The 16,671-nt window shown below is 38.3% G+C and overlaps 1 protein-coding gene across 22 annotated transcripts in view; it reads left to right on the top strand.

The window, feature by feature from the left end:
- FRY (FRY microtubule binding protein) overlaps positions 1 to 16,671 on the top strand; it is a 611,006-nt gene that overhangs the window by 552,278 nt on the left and 42,057 nt on the right. For 20 of the 22 annotated variants that reach the window (XR_004966082.1, XM_036299692.1, XM_036299683.1 and 17 more), the window contains 2 exons: positions 2,024 to 2,122; positions 4,425 to 4,508. Coding sequence is in view for 19 of the 22 variants with exons in the window: in XM_036299692.1 (XP_036155585.1) it covers positions 2,024 to 2,122; positions 4,425 to 4,508 (183 nt within the window). In the remaining 3 variants the exon portion in view is untranslated. Of the gene's footprint in view, positions 1 to 2,023; positions 2,123 to 4,424; positions 4,509 to 16,671 lie in introns of those variants that run through there. The other 2 variants (XR_004966083.1, XR_004966081.1) reach the window with 1 other exon arrangement.

Raw genomic sequence — 16,671 nt, 5'->3', positions numbered from 1 at the left:
CAGAGGACCTGAAAATATACCTCTCCAAGAAGACATACAAACAGCCAATAGATATATAAAAAGATGTTCAAACTCACTAGCAATTAGGGAAATGCAAATCAAAACTACAATGAGATACCACCTTACACCAGTTAGAGTGGCCATTATCAAGAAGACAAAAAATAACAAGTGTTGGAGAGGCTGTGGAAAAAATGGAACCCTCATTCACTGCTGGTGAAAATATAGACTGGTACAACCACTATGGAAAGAAGTCTGGCTTTAGATTTAGAGCTATCATACGACCCGGCAATCCCTCTCCTGGGAATATACCCAAAAAACTTGAAATCACATATTCACAAAGATATATGCAACCCTATGTTCATTGAAGCATTATTCACGGTGGCCAATACATGGAAACAACCAAAGTATCCTACAATAGAGGACTAGATAAAAAATATGTGGCACATATACTAGTACACAATGGAATACTACACAGTTATAAGAAAGAATGAAATAGCGCCATTTGCAACAACATGGATGGACCTTGAGAACATTATGCTATGTGAAATAAGTCAGTCAGAAAAAGCTAAGAATTATATTATTTCACTCATATGTGGGATATAAAACTGGCACTTGTGAACACAATCAGCAGTGTGGTAGTTGCCAGAGGGAAGGGGGTGAAGGGACAAAGAGGGGTCCTAATGTAAGGTGACAGAAGATTTGACTTTGGGTGGTGGGCACATAGTGCAATATTCAGAAACACACATGGAGTAAAGATAGTCTCTTCAGTAAATGGTGCTGGGAAACCTGGAAAAGATCTTGTAACATAAAAATCCACACCTGAAATTTATATGATCATGTCGACCAATGTCACCCCAATAAATTTTTTAAAAAAATAGTTCCACCTCTCTCTGATGACTCTGACTTTCACAGCTATGACTACGGTGAGTGATCCCTCTAGAGCTGACCGAGCCTATCCCCACAATGCTAGGTTGCCCAGCCAGATGGGTCTCCAGAGGCAGCATGTCATTATTTTCCTCACACCCAACCCTCAACAAGACTCTAACTACCCTCTGGATGCATTCATCTAGCCCAAGCAGCAAGGGATGAGTTTAAAGTGTGATTAAAATAATACCTGGCTGAGTGCTGAATGTTGACTTTATGAACATAACTCTAACTCTGAAAGACTGGTGAGCTCTTTGGGGTTAGGGGTTAGGGGGTGTGAACTTCTTGTACATCTCCCATGCATATCACAGAACCATCTTGTATGCTGAGTAATTACTGGGGTTTAGAACCAATGAGGATGTGTTTTGATTATGAAAGTCGGAGGAGTCAGTATTTCTAAGAACTTAATTGGTGGTTGGCTGTCTTGCAGCAAGGTATACAATTGGAAAAATCATTCTATCTTAATAACTCAAAGTACAGATTAAACACAAAATCAGTTTGAAAGGCTATTTAGAGTTCTGTCTTCACACTACATGGCATATTACTGGATGAAGATACTAATGTTCATGCAGAAAATGGACAGCATATCTTAATGTGGGCTTCTGTAGAATACTTGCTAAGATTTCTCTGTCTATACTGATACGGGAAAAATGGATATTTTCATATTGCATTTGAATTAGCAAGCTAGTATTCAATTGCAATTGCAGCAAAATTACAAATTGCACAGCTTACTAAAATGGATGCCCTTTCCCCCATTTACATCACTTCTAACTATACCTCTCTTTTCTTTTTGTAAAATATGTTTTTATTGAATTATTTTAGATAGAGAGTAAGGGAAAGGAATAAAGAGATAGAAACATCAATGAGAGAGAAACATCAATTGGCTGCCTCCTGTACACCCCCTACTGGGGATCAAACCCACAACCCAGGCATGTGCCCCAACCAGGAATCAAACCAGTGACCTCTTGGTTCATGAGTTGACATTCAATCACTGAGCTATACCAGCTGGGCTATATACCTCTCTTTATCTATCTGTATAGCCATGCCTTGTCCAGGTATATCTCTACTGTTTTAATACAAATTATTTTTCTGTCTTTAGCTTCTTTCTTGTGGACTTCTGGACAAGCTTAAGTTCAGTGTTTTAGAACTGCAAGAATATCTAGACACCTACAACAACAGAAAAGAGGCCACTCTCTCAGTAAGTGTTGTGTTTCTGTGTGTGTGTGCATTCCATTAAAACCAAATAAACTAGCCACAATGAGCTTCTGGGAGGGATTGGTATTAACCTAAGAGAGGTACTTTGGGGAGAAGACCAACTTCATCTATTCCTCGGCTAGGGATTAAAATTCCAATTCAATGGTGGTAGAACTGTCAATATTGTGGATTATATAAAACTAGTGGCCCAGTGCACAAAATTCATGCACAGGGTGTGTGTCAGGGGGGCGGGGGGGGGAGGATTCCCTAAGCCCAGCCTGCACCCTCGCCAATCTGGGACCCCTCAGGGATGTCCAACTGCCAGTTTAGGCCCACAGGGATTGGACCTAAACCGGCAGTCGGACATCCCTCTCGCAATCCGGGACCACTGGCTCCTAACCGCTCACCTGCCTGCCTGCCTGATCACCCCTAACCACTCTGCCAGCCTGATCACCCCCAACTGCCCCCCTGCCTGCCTGATCACCCCCAACTGCCCCCCGCCAGGCTGCTCACCCCCAAAAGCCACCCCCACCTCAAACTGCCCCTCCCCCACACTGGCCTGATCACCCCCAACTGCTCTCTTCTCCTGGCCTGATCTCTCCTAACCGCCTCGCCTCTGCCTCGGCCCCACCACCATGGCTTTGTCCAGAAGGATGTCCAGAAGGTCTCCCAAAAGGTCTCCTGGTCTAATTAGCATATTACCCTTAGATGATATCTACACAGGAGAGTTTTCAGCTTTCAATTTTAGCCCCATTATTTCCCTAACAAGTAATTAGGGAAAGTGGGTATCTGCTTGAGATGCCACTTTATCAATGTTATAACTTTTCTCTATGATTTTAAATTGTTAATTACTTCATCCAACACTAGTTGAGATGGATCTCATTTCTCTCCTCCTCTTGACCACTCTTAGGACCTGTTTCTCCACAACTTGTTGTGGCCTCTCCTCTTGCTCTTCACTCTTTTCTTCTAGATTGTAAATTTAGATCTAGATTGTTAAATTATAGAGACAGAAGTAATCCAAAAACCATCCATACACACCCCTTGATTTCTGACAAATAATTGTGTAATATTTATGAAGCATTTCCTATGATATGCCAGGCACGAACATGAATTTTGAAGTCAGATGGACTTGGCTTCCAATCACTACTCAGCCACATGAGGGTTAGTGGCCTTCGATAAGTTACTGACCTCTCATCTCAGATTGATCATCTATAAGATAGTGATAATAATTAATGTATAGAATTTTTATAAGAATATAACAGTCTTAATCAGTCATAGAAGGTATCATTTCCTAAATTCATTCTGTGTCCAGCAACCTAAGAGTTAAATCTCTTAAATTAAATCATTTAATGTTCATAACTACCCTGGGAGTCTCTATCATTATCCTCTCTTGCTAGGAGTGAGAATGGTATTATGAAAATAATACAATATTGCCTTTAAATATAAATAACATATGGAGAAACTGTCCAGCACAGTGTCTCATACATAGAAGACATTCATTGTAAAGTTACTGGGTTTTTGTTTATTTCTATTGTTATTGATGTTCTTGACCTGTCCAAGGGCAAGAGTTCCAACATTCTACTGTAACAGTTCCCACTGTCATCTATTTCTATGGCTCTTTACCTGTTATTGTTATCCAGTTTCTCAATCATCAGTTAATAAATTAATCCTTTCATTCTCATCAGTGAACAAACCAGTCTTTCCATGTCAGTGTATATTTTGGTTCTTCAGTGCTTTTTGTTTTCTGCCCAAAGGTTCATTTCCACACCTAGATTAGTTACTATCAGATGCTTAAGATTGGCAGACTCTAAATAGCTGAGCCATTATTATAATAGTCTTTCTTACATCGAAGTAGACCTGCCTCCTCAGAAGTACCCTCAACATGACAGAGAGATAGATGTGGCATGAGTCAGGTTGCATTGTCCAGAATCACTCATCCTGTGAGGAAGTGTTGGGCCTATCACCCAATTGCAATCAACGGGTGATAGGCCCACAATGCAACCTAAGAGTTAAATCTCTTAAATCATTTAATGCTCATAACTACCTGTTACAGTAGAATGTGATAGGTGATGTATCACAATGTTGAAATTATATTTTTAAATGAACATTGCTAAACCCACTTAAACAGATATTTTAATTTCAAGTAGTTTATCTTTAACCAAAAAGAATTATTTTCAAAAAGTCGTTACAGCAAATTTTTACTTTACTGTGATTAGAAGATTAATCAATTTTTCCTGACAAAATCAATGATAACACATTCTCAAGACATCACTGAATTTACCTATGTCTGTGTCTCCTGACAACAGTGGCTTGCAAATTGTAAGGCGACATTTGCTGGAGGATCAAGAGATGGCGTAATTACCTGCCAACCAGGGGATTCAGAAGAAAAGGTAATAAAAACCTTTTAGATTTTGTCTTTTCTGTACTCTGACATTGTGTGTTGGTTTTGATCCTTCCAAGAATCATGGAACTTGAGGAAGAGATGGAAGGAATCATCCATACATTCACATGAAGCCAATAAAGTAAAACAGAGTGCATTCAGACCAAGCATGAATGTGTGTTCATGGGATTGGGGGGCAGGGGTTCGTTTTGGAAAAATAAAAATAACCTTCCTTCTGGACACTGTCTAACTATACTAATCATTTCCTAATAAATCTGTTCTTTATTAAGAATATGAAATCAATTTCATTAATTTGTCACTAAATCCTCTGGTTCCTTCAGTGAAGAATCTTTATTGACATTTCAGCATTCTATTTTTTAATTTTTTTTAAATTTTCAATTACATACAATAATATATTACTTTCAGGTATACAACATAGTGATTAGACATTTATGTAACTATGAAATGATTTGTAGTATGAAATGATTCTCCCCAGTAGCCTAGTATCCACCTGACACCATACATAGATATTATAATATTATCAACTATATTCCCTATGCTGTACTTTATATCCCCATGACTGTAAATGTCAATTTCTTTTTTTTTTTTTGTAAATGCCAATTTCTACTTCTTACTCCTCTCACCTTTTTCACCCAGCCTCCAATGCCCTTCCCATCTGACAACCATCAATTTGTTCTCTGTATCAGTTTAGTTTATTTGTTTCATTTTTTAAGATTCCACACATAGGTGAAGCCATATGGTATTTGTCTCTCTCTGTCTGACTTATTTCACTTAGTATTTCAACCCTCTAAGTCTAGCCATGTCGTAAATGTCAAGATTTCATTTTTTAATGACTGAGTAATATTCCATTGTATGTATATACCACAACTTCTTTATTCAATTGTCTATTGATAAACAGGTTATTTCTATATCTTGACTATTGTAAATAATGCTGTAAGGAACATAGGGATACATATGTCTTTTCAAATTAATGTTTTGGATTTCTTCAAACATCCAGAATTAGGATTGCTGAGTCATATGGTAGTTCTATTTTTAATATTTTGAGGAACCTCCATACTGTTTTCTATAATACCTGCACCAATTTACAATCCCACCAAGAATGCATGAGGATTCCTTTTTTTTCCACATCCTTGCCAATATTTGTTAATTGTTGATTTATTGATAATAGCCATCCTGACAGGTGTGAGGTGATATCCCACTGTGGTTTTAATTTGCATTTCATGGATGATTAGTGATATTGACATCTTTTCACATGTCTGTTGGCTATCTGAATGTCTTCTTTGGAGAAATGTCTATTCAGTTCCTCTGCCATTTTTTTAATTTGATTGTTTGTTCTTTGGTGTTAAGTTGTATGCGTTCCTTATATATCTTAGATATTAACCCATTTCAGATGTGTCATTGATGAATATTTTTATCATTTCAGTTTATTGATGGTTTCCTTCACTGTGCAAAATCTCTTTATTTTGATATCATCCCATTCTTTTTGTTTCATTGCCTCAGAAGACATATCAAAAAATATTATAAGAGCAATGTCAAAGAGTTTACTGCCTGTTTTTTTCTCTCATAGTTTAGGGTTTGGGGTCTTACACACAAGTCTTTAATCCACTTTGAGTTTATTCTTGGATATGGTGTGAGAAGGTGGTCTACTTTCATTCTCTTACATGTATCTCTCCAGTTTTCCCAACACCATTTATTCAACAGACTGTGTTTACCCCACTGCACATTCATGCCTCCTTTAACACAGTTTAATTAACTATATAGGGATGGATTTCAGTTCTGTTCTGTTGATCCATATGGTTATTTTTATGCCAGTACCATGCTATTTTTATTACTACTAGAGGCCTGGTGCACAACATTCATGCACTGTTGGGGGAGGGGTCCCTCAGGAGGGAGGGGCCTCTCAGCCAGGCCTGCGCCCTCTCACATTCTGGGACCCCTCGGGGTATGTCCACCTGCTGGCTTATGGGGAGTGGGCCTAAGCCTGCAGGTGGACATCCCCCAAGGGGTCCTTAGTGCTGCCATGGAGGCAAGAGAGGCTCCCGCCACCTCCACTGTGCTCACCAGTGGCTGAGCGGCCCTCGCCCTGTGGGAAGACACTAACCACCAGGGGGCAACTCCTGCATTGAGCATCTGCCCCCTGGTGGTCAGTGCACATCATAGCAACTGGTCATCTCACCGTTTGGTCAATTTGCATATTAGCCTTTTGTTATATAGGATAGCCCTGTGGTATAGTTTAATATCAGGTTGCATGATACCTCTAACTGTTTTTCTCAGAATTGCTTTAGCTATTTAGGGTCTTTTGTGGTTCCATTATATACGTTTCAGGATTCTTTGTTTTAGTTCTGTGAAAAATCCATCGATATTTTGATAGGGATTGCATTTAGTGTATAAAGTGCTCTGGTAGTATGGACATTTCAACATTGTTAATTCTTTCTATCCATGCACACAGTATATGTTTCCATTTATTTGTATATTTTTCAATTTCTTTTTTCAATGTCTTATAATATAATTTTCTGAGGACAGGTATTTCACCACCTTGGTTAAATTTATTCATAGGTATTTCATCTCTTTGATACAATTGTAAGTGAAGTTGTTTTCTTAATTTCTCTTCTGATATTTCATTATTGGCATATGCAAATACAACTGATTTCTGAATATTAATTGTGTTCCCTGCTACATTACTGCATTAACTTACTAATCATAATAGATTTTTGGTAGAATCTTTAGGGATCTCTATGTACTGTATCATGACATCTGTAAATGACAGTTTTAGTTCTTACTTTCCAATTTGGAAGTTTTTTATTTCCTTTTCTAATCTGATTGCTGTGACTAGAACTTCATACTATGTTGAATAAAAGTGATGAAAGTGGATATCCTTGGTTTTTTTGTGATCTTAAAGATAACGCTTCCAGGTTTTCCCCATTGAGTATGATGTTAGTTGTGGGTTTGTCATATATGCTCTTCATTATATTGAGATATGTTCCCTCTATCCCTACTTTGCTGAGAGTTTTTATCATAAATGGGGGCTGGATTTTGCCAAATGCTTTCTCTACATCTATTGATATGATAATAGGATTTTTATTCTTTATTTTGTTTATGTGGTGTATCAAGTTAATTAATTTGCAAATATTGAAATAACTTCAATCCTGGGAATAAATCCTACTTGAACACGTGTATGATGTTTTTAATGTATTGCTGAATTTTGTTTGCTAATATTTTGGTGAAGGTTTTTATATCTACGCTCATCTTGGATGTTGGCTTTTAATTTTCTTTTTGTGTAATGTCTTTGTCTGAGTTTGGTATTAGAGTAAAGCTGGTCTCACAAAATGTGCCTGGGAGCCTTCCATCCTCTTCAACATTTTTGAATAATTTAAGAAAGATAGGTATTAATTTATTTTTGAATATCTGTCATCTAGTCCAGAGCTTTTGTTTGTAGTGAGCATTTTGATTACTAATTCAATTTCATTACCAGTTTATCTATCTGTTCATGTGTTCTGTTTCTTCCTGATTCAGCCTTGGAAGATCACATGTTTCTAGGAATTTATCCATTTCTTCCAGGTTGTCCAATTTGTTGGCATATAATTTTTCATAGTATTTCCTTACAGTCCTTTCTATCTGTGATGTCAGTTTTCACTTCTCCTCTTTCATTTCTGACTTTATTTATAGTAAAACCTCGACATAACAGACTAATTTGGGCAAGGCGGTGTCTGTCAAAGCCAAAATTCCATTATATTATAAAGTAGATTTTCCAAATGCATGTTAAAAAATTGATAAATTAGTTATTTACCTATTTTACTTATGTAGACACATTTGTGTAATTAAGTACATATAAAAAGTTCAATTTTGCAGAAAAGTTTTCTATATGTGTTACAGTAATTTTAAATTTATACTGAATAAGTCTAGTAAATGCATGCATTCACTAGTCACTGAGAGTAAACAAATGCACATGGCTGGGGCATGGCTTAGCACACATCAGAACATTGGCTGGCGTGAGTTTAAAATATTGCATAAAGTCACAGCAGGTGTGATGCTGTCTGATCACATGATAATTATTCACCAAACATTGTTTTTGAGCAGTGACTCTTGGATTTAAATATGTAGACTGTAGTTGTAGATATATAAAATTTATGTCAGTGAAATTACTATCCTCTTTTTTCCAACATATGGCCTATTCACTAAAATTTGTTTAAAATAACAGTGAATTAATAACAAAAAAATAACTTGTTAATTTAGTTCTAAGCAAATCTTAGTTAAAAGCATTTAAAATTAACTGAGTGTTAATTTTAAGATATGACATATGGACAGGAAATTTTGTCCATTAAATCCGAAGTCCATTAAATCTAGATCAGCAAAATCAAGGGTTTACTATATTGGGGCCCTTTCTCTTTATTTCTTGATGAGACTGGCTAAAGGTTTACCAAGTTTATTTATCTTTTCAAAGAACCAGCTATTCATTTCTTGATCTTTTCTGTTGTTGTTGATTTTTTCTTTTCTTACTCTATTTCATTGAATTCCATTCTAATCTTAATTATTTCCTTACTTCTACTTACTTTGGTTTGTTCTTTTTCTAGTTCCTTTGGGTGAGGTTACATTGTTTGAGGTTTTTTTTTTCTTATTTCTTAAGGTAGGCCTTTAGTATTATGAATTTCACTCCTAGGATTGCTTTTGCTGTATCCCGACTTTGGGTCATTGTATTTTAATTTTCATTTGTCTTATGGAATTTTTTTCTTCCTTGATCTTATTGTAAGCCATTCATTGTTTAATAGCATTTTATTTAACCTCTATGTGTCTGTATGCTTTTCAGTTTTCATCTTCTAATTGATTTCTAGTTTCATACCATTGTGATAGAAAAAAATACTTGATATAATTTCAATCTTAAATTTATTGAGATTGTTTTATGTCCTAACATGAAGTCTGTCCTTCCATGTGTACTTGACAAAAATGTATATTCTGCTGCTTTGGGGTGAAATGTCTTAGAAATATCAAGTCCATCTGGACTAATGTGTCATTTAAGGCTGCTGTTTTCTTGATGGTTTTTCTGTCTGGAAGATCTATCCAGTGATGTCAATGAGTGTTAAAGTCCCCTATTATGGCTGTATTATTGTCAATTTATTCCTTTATGTCCATCAATGTTTGTTATATATATTTGTATAAATATATAAATATTTATATATTTAGGTACTCCTACATCAGATGCAAAGATGTTTACAAGGGTTATATCATCTTATTGGATTGGTCCCTTTATTATTATGAAACTAGAGGCCCAGTGCACGAAATTTGTGCATGGGGTCGGGGGCTGTCCCTCAGCCCAGCCTACAACCTCTCCAATCTGGGACCCCTCGAGGGATGTCCGACTGCCTGTTTAGGCCTGATCCCACTGACATCCCTCTCCCCTGCCAGCCCGATTACCCCTAACTGCCCTCCCCTGCTGGCCTGGTCGCCCCCAACTGCCCTCTCCTGCTGGTCTGATCACCCCTAACTGTCCTCCCTTTCAGACCTGGTCCCTCCCAACTGCCCTCCCCTGCTGGCCTAATCGCCCACAACTGCCCTCCCCTGCCAGCCATCTTGTGGTGGCTATTTTGTGTCCAAATGGGGGCAACCATCTTGACCACATGGGGGTGGCCATCTTGTGTGTTGGAGTGATGGTCAATTTGCATATTGCTCTTTTATTAGATAGGATGCCCTTTTTGTCTATTGTTACAACCCTTGTTTACTAGTAAAGTTTATTTTGTCTAAGAATTGCTATCCCTGCTTTTCTTCATTTCAATTTGCATGAAATGTCTTTTTCCATCCCTTTACCTTCATTCTGTGTGTCTTTCCATCTGAGGTGGGTCTCTTGTAGGCACATATGTATGGGTCTTGCTTTTTTACACATTCAACCACTCTATGCTTTTGATTAGAACATTTAGTCCATTTACATTTAAAGAAATTATTGATAGGGATGTAGTTATTGTCATTTTATTCATTGTTTTCTGATTGTTTTGTAATTCTTCTCTGTTCCTTTCTTATTCTCTTGCTCACTTCTTTTGTATGTTGATGACTTTCCATAGTGTTATGTTTGGGTTCCTTTCTTTTTATTTCTTGTATATCTGTTATAGGTTTTGGTTTGGTTACCCTGTGCTCATATGTAACAAGCTATTTGTATAGCAGTCTATTTTAAGTTGATGGTCACTTAAATATGAGCACATTCTAAAATTACTTCAATTTTTACTCCCTCAATGTTTATTTTTTTGCTTTCTTGTGTATGTTTGTGTGTATCCTTTAATTTATTATTGTAATTATAAATGATCTTCCTAGTTTTGTCTTTTAATCTTTGTAACAGCTTTATAGTTGGTTGATCCACTGCTTTTGCTGTTTGCCTTTGTCAGTGAGAATTTCTTTCCTATATTTTCTTACTCACATGTTTTATCTTTTCTTTTGTATTTAGAAAGGTTCCTTTAACATTTTTTGTATTACCAGTTTAGTGGCCCTGAACTCCTTTAACTTTTTCTTGTCTTGAAAGCTCTTTATCTCTCTTTCAATTTTAAATAATAGCCTTGCTGGGTGAAGTAAACTTTGTTGTAGGTCTTTGCTCTTCATCACTTTGAATATTGCATGCCAATCCCTTCTGGCCTGCAAAGGTTTGGTTGAGAAATCAGTTGACAGTTTTATGGGAGCTCCCTTTTAGGTAATTAACTGTAATTCTCTTGCTGCTTTTAAGATTCTCTCTCTCTTTAACCTTTACCATTTTAATTATGATGGGTCTTGGTGTGACCCTCTGTGGGTTCATCTTGTTTAGGACTCTGCACTTCCTGGACCTGTATGTCTATTTACTTCACCAGGTTAGGGGCACTTTTAGTCATTATTTCTCCAAATAGGATTCAATCAATCCCTTGCTCTTTCTTTTCTCTTCATAATATCCCTATGATGCACATGTTGGTACACTTGATGTTCTTCTGAGGTCTCTTAAACTAGTCTCATATTTTTCTTTGTTTTCTTTTTGTTGTTCTGACTGGGTGTTTTTCACTACCTTGTCTTCCAGATCACTGATTTGATTGTCTGCTTCATTCTACCCTACTCTTGATTCCCTCTAATGTATTTTCATTTCAGTATTATATTCATTTCTGACTGGTTCTTTCTTTATGTTTTCTATTGACTGCCTGCTGCTCAAAGCCAATACTCAAGAGACAGGGGCTGATGGAAGGAAAAATCAGTTTATTCAAGAACCAGCAGCCCGAGAAGATGGGGCATTCTCATCAGAAAGACCATCTTAACATCTCAGTGCAGGCAGGGGTTTTTATGAGAGAGAAAGGGGAAAGCAGAACAAAAGAAACTTGAAGGGGCTGTGGGCTCTCACTGAGGGTGCTGTCTGCTCTGCTCTGATAACCATCTTGGAGCCCATTAAGGGATGGTCTGGTTTTCAGTCAGTTGAATGTTAGCAAATCTCCTGGAGCTGAAATTCCTGAAAGCTGGAATCTGCTTCCTTTGAAGTTAGCTCCTAGAATCCTTTAAGCAAGTTGTTTATCTGTAGCTACACATTATTTTACAAGTTGTCAATTACAGAAACAATGGTTTTTAAATGGTGGGGTGGGTTATAGTATCTCATTTTTTATGTTTTCTATCTCTTTGTTGTCTCCATTTCATTTAATTCTTTTCTGGAGTTTTATCCTGTTCTTTCATTTCGACAAGTTTCTTTGTCTCCTCATTTTGGCTGACTCCCTGTGTTTTTTTCCTATGGTTTAGATAGAACCGCTACATCTCACAGGCTTGGCAGAGTAGCTTCATGCAGTTGGTTCATGTAGAGCCCAGTGGCATAGTCTCCCTGGTCCCCTGAGCTGGGTACTACAGCGGTGTCCCTTGTGTGGGTTATGTATGCCTTCCTGTTGTACTTAAGCCTGATTGCAGTTGACACCTCAGTGGGTGTGAATGACACTCAGTCTGACTGGCTGTGAGTGCTTGCCATGACTAGCAGACAAGCTGTTGTTTAGGGGCTAACTCCACAGAGCAGGAGTCACTGTAGTGGGGCTTTGGTGCCAGGTGAGTCTGCCCTTCTGGTGTTTTGTTTGTGGAGGTGGTTGGGTGGTGCTCTGGTGTGTTCTGAAGCCAGCCACCAATTTAGAGCCTCCTGGGAGGGTCTCTGGTGCAGGCCAATGTCAGCTACTGCTTGTGTGTCTGGCTTAAGCTACCTGTAGGAGCTACAAAGTTATCTGCAGTTGGTTGCCACTTGTGCTAAGTTTGGAGGCACTTGGGAGAGGCTATGCTGTGAACCAAGGCCGCTGCCACTTATGCTGGATTTTGAACCCTTTGGTCAGTGCCACAATATATGCTAAGGCCACCTGGCACTCATGCAAATCTTGTGGTCATTTAGTTGGCTCCAAGGTTGGCTGCCGATATGCCAGGCTTTAGGCCACCTGATGGGAGTTACAATACAGGTTATCACCAGTCACCACTTGTGCTAGGCTTAGGACCACTTAGCAAGAGGTATAGAGCATTCCAAGGCTGCTTGCTGCTTGTTTGGGATTTGTGGAACTTTGAGAGATTTGAGGAAAGTCCACAGTGTGAGCCAAAGCAGGCTGCTTGTGTGGGAAAGTGCCTGGAAGAGCTTTGTGCCAGATTGGGTGGGGCTGGTGAATAGTGTTAGCCAGGTTAATGGAGATCTCAGATTTGGCAGCCTCCTGTGCTGGACCAGCTGAGTGGAGAGAGAATTCAACAAAGGAGCAATGGCGCCTGCCAGCACTTCTGTCCCTAGGGAGAGCTGCCTCAACCCCTGCCCCTCTAGCCATCTCCCTGAAATTAGTCAATTTAGTTCCTTACCATAGGTTCCTGGCATTTTTTGAGCAGCTGCCCCTGTGCTGGAGCTCAGAGTGAGTGAGTTTGTGAGCAATTGAGACTGTGTGTGTGGGTCCCTCAAGAAGAACACTTTTGTCTTCAGGTAGCCATCCATCTCACTCAGACACAATCCCCACTGATTTTCACATCTAGAAGTTATTGGAGACTCCTCTTCCTGGAGTGACACTATAAATTATAGTGTCACTCCATTTAAATAATGAAGGAGCCCTGGCTGAGAAGCCTCACGTGGGACTGGGACCTCTCTCGCCCCAGGAGGTCCTCCACAGCTGAAATATCCCTCCTGATTTTAACCACTACATTTGGGTGTAGGACCTGCCATTGCACCCATTCTACCAACATGGCTTCTTCTTTATATCCTCAGTTATAGAAATTCTGTTCAGCTAGTCTTCAGCTGAACAGAATGGTTGTTATATAATTTAGTTGTAATTTAGATATGGTCGTGAGACGAAGGGAACACAATGTTTATTTACATCCACCATCTTGACCAGAAGTCCTTAGTCCCTCTCTTTTCTTCTTTTTAGATTATATTCATTCATTCATTTTTATGTGGCAACTCTGTTAGCATTATAATAAAGGCTTGAGAATATGAAAGTGGAAATAAAAACTAATATTTCTTAAGCACTGTTCATACATAATCTCATTTGAACTTTTACAACTCTTTGAAGGGTTTTTCCAATTTTAAAGGTAGAACTATAGCTGACTCTAAAGGTCATATTATTTCCATTTGTATATACTTTCTCTAACTTAGTTTTGGAGGCAAAACATACACGGGAAAAAACTAGAGAATAATTTCTAGCATATGTTTCAATGTCTAATATGGTTTTAGGAATCTGCATAATACACCCAGGAATAATGAGAATGATACTTGTTAGGAAAAGATCAATAGAAGGGAATATTCTCTGTATGATGTTTCCAATGTTTTTGCAAAACCAACCAGGCTTTCGTCCCATTGTTAGGATTAGTTCAATATTCCAGAATATTCCTGAGTGGCTCATGGACACACTGGTCACATAACAAATGTCCTAAGAAAAGATACTTTCAGTCCTTAGTATGTGACAATTCTGAGGTCTGAAGCTTGACCAAGTTGTTCACTGAAAAAGAGCCTTGCACTAGTCCGAGGAACAGCAGCTGCACAACATGAAGCTACTCTGCCAAGCCTGTGAGATGTAGCGGTTCTACCTAAACCATAGGAAAAAAACACAGGGAGTCGGCCAAAATGAGGAGACAAAGAAACTTGTCGAAATGAAAGAACAGGATAAAACTCCAGAAAAGAATTAAATGAAATGGAGACAACAAAGAGATAGAAAACATAAAAAATGAGATAGTATAACCCACCCCACCATCTGAAGCTGGTTCCTTCCTACGGTAAGGAACCTATGGTAAGTTACTAGAAGCTGGCTATCCTAGTAACTCAGTCAAGGCTGGGTGGTTTGATTACATCATCTGGACACTTGATTAAATTGTCTGTTCTAATTAGTAGACCCTGAAAGTAGTTTGGCCAGTGGGTATGCAACTTAACCTAATCACTCTATAATCCCATCAGCCCTACCTGAACAACTGCTGAACTTTGGGTACAGCTAGGCATTATGGTGTGTGTGAAAATTAAGAAGACTTGGCTCCCATCATAGTAACCCTCATACAAGGCTGAATCAGCTATAAAAGCAATTTGGGGGAAATCTTTATATGCTAAAGATGTGCCTTGAGGATAAATTATAGTGTCACTCCATTTAAATAATGATCTTATGACCAGAATTGGTGGAGATATTATTTTGCTTTTTAGGGCTACTAACCCAAAGCAAAACCCAACTACTGTTTGACCTCAGAGTATAGTTTACCCTCAAGTGATTCTCTCCAACTCTTTTCTTGTAGTCAGATTCTCTGTCTTCTGGGATAGTTTGATGTTGCCAAATATTCTGAGCAAACTTTACAAATGAAATGGGATTGAAAGTGAACTTATAACTTTCAAAATTTATGTATCTGGATGTAAACTGCAAAGTAAACAATGTCAATGATTATTACACATGTGTATTCTGTTTCAGAGAACTATGTACTTTATGAAAGGATTAGTACTAAGCCTAGCAAAGCACATTTTTGAACAGTTAGAGCTATCAGCCTACCAGAATTGGTGACAGCATACAAACAGGCATACCCCTGAGCCCTACCCAGTCTGGTCTGGACTTTGCCAGAAACTGATTTCTATTTATTCCTTACAGGTGACATGAGAAATTGCTTTGGAATTATTTGTGGAAGAGAATATAACTTTTGGCTGGGTATTGAATATTTGTTTTTCAATTTCTCTTCTTTTTAAAAAAAATATGTCTTTATTGATTTCAGAGAGGAAGGGAGAGGGAGAAGGAGAGAGAAAGAGAAACATCAATGATGAGAGAGAATCATTGACTGGCTGCCTTCTGCACGCCCCCACTGGAATCGGGCCCACAATCCAGGCACGTGCCCTGACCACAGAATAAAACTGTGACCTCCTGGGTCATAGGTTGACACTCAACCACTGAGCCATGCTGGCTTGGCTCAATTTCTCTTCTTAAAACCAAGTTGTAGACACACATTAAATTAACATAGAAAGGTCACACTAGTGGCCTGCAGCTGTAACCAATTCACAGACATGTTTCATTATGTTTGTACAGTATTTTTAATTGTCCTGATGTTTAAAAATTAAAACTGTTTACACATACACAGAATATCTGGTGTCTCTGTAAAAGAAGATCTAGCAACATTGGCCTTCCTAAGTGGCAGCAATGAGCTTGAGCTTATTGCTGTTGTCTGCTGTCCACAGTTTCTGCTACACATTGAGTTCCTAACCCTGAAGATAAGAGCCTTGGACTACTGTGTTCTTTATAACAGAAAAATGTGCCTTTGTACTGTAAGGCCCCAAATCAGAGAAGTGAAAGCTAGAGTAGGCTGTGTGTGTGTCAAGAAAATTGACTGCCTTAGAGCACCCATTTAGAGAGTGCTACTTTTTGCCTTTGTGAGAAGCACTTCTATGTATAGAAGACTCAAGTGCCTGCCTACTGCACATGCTCAGTCAGGGTGTATTAGAGAATTCTCAATGTGTGTACAGAACAGTTTCTTTAAAAAGTGTTTTTAAAAAGTGTTTCTATACTTGGAAAGTCTTTTAATTAAGGTATAGTTTCCATACAATATTATATTAGTTTCAGGTGTACAACATAGTGATTTAACATTTATATGCCTTATGATGTGCTCACCCCACTAAGTCTGCAAAGTTATGACATTGTTCTCGATTATATTCCCCTTCCATTTTTATGCATCACTCCACTCCCCACCCCTCTGGCAACCATCAGTTTGAT

Source organism: Myotis myotis, unplaced genomic scaffold (genome assembly GCF_014108235.1).
Source record: "Myotis myotis isolate mMyoMyo1 unplaced genomic scaffold, mMyoMyo1.p scaffold_m19_p_3, whole genome shotgun sequence".
Classification (NCBI taxonomy): Eukaryota; Metazoa; Chordata; class Mammalia; order Chiroptera; family Vespertilionidae; genus Myotis; species Myotis myotis.
Note: the sequence above shows the minus strand (reverse complement) of the source record. Positions and strands in the feature narration are given on the sequence as shown.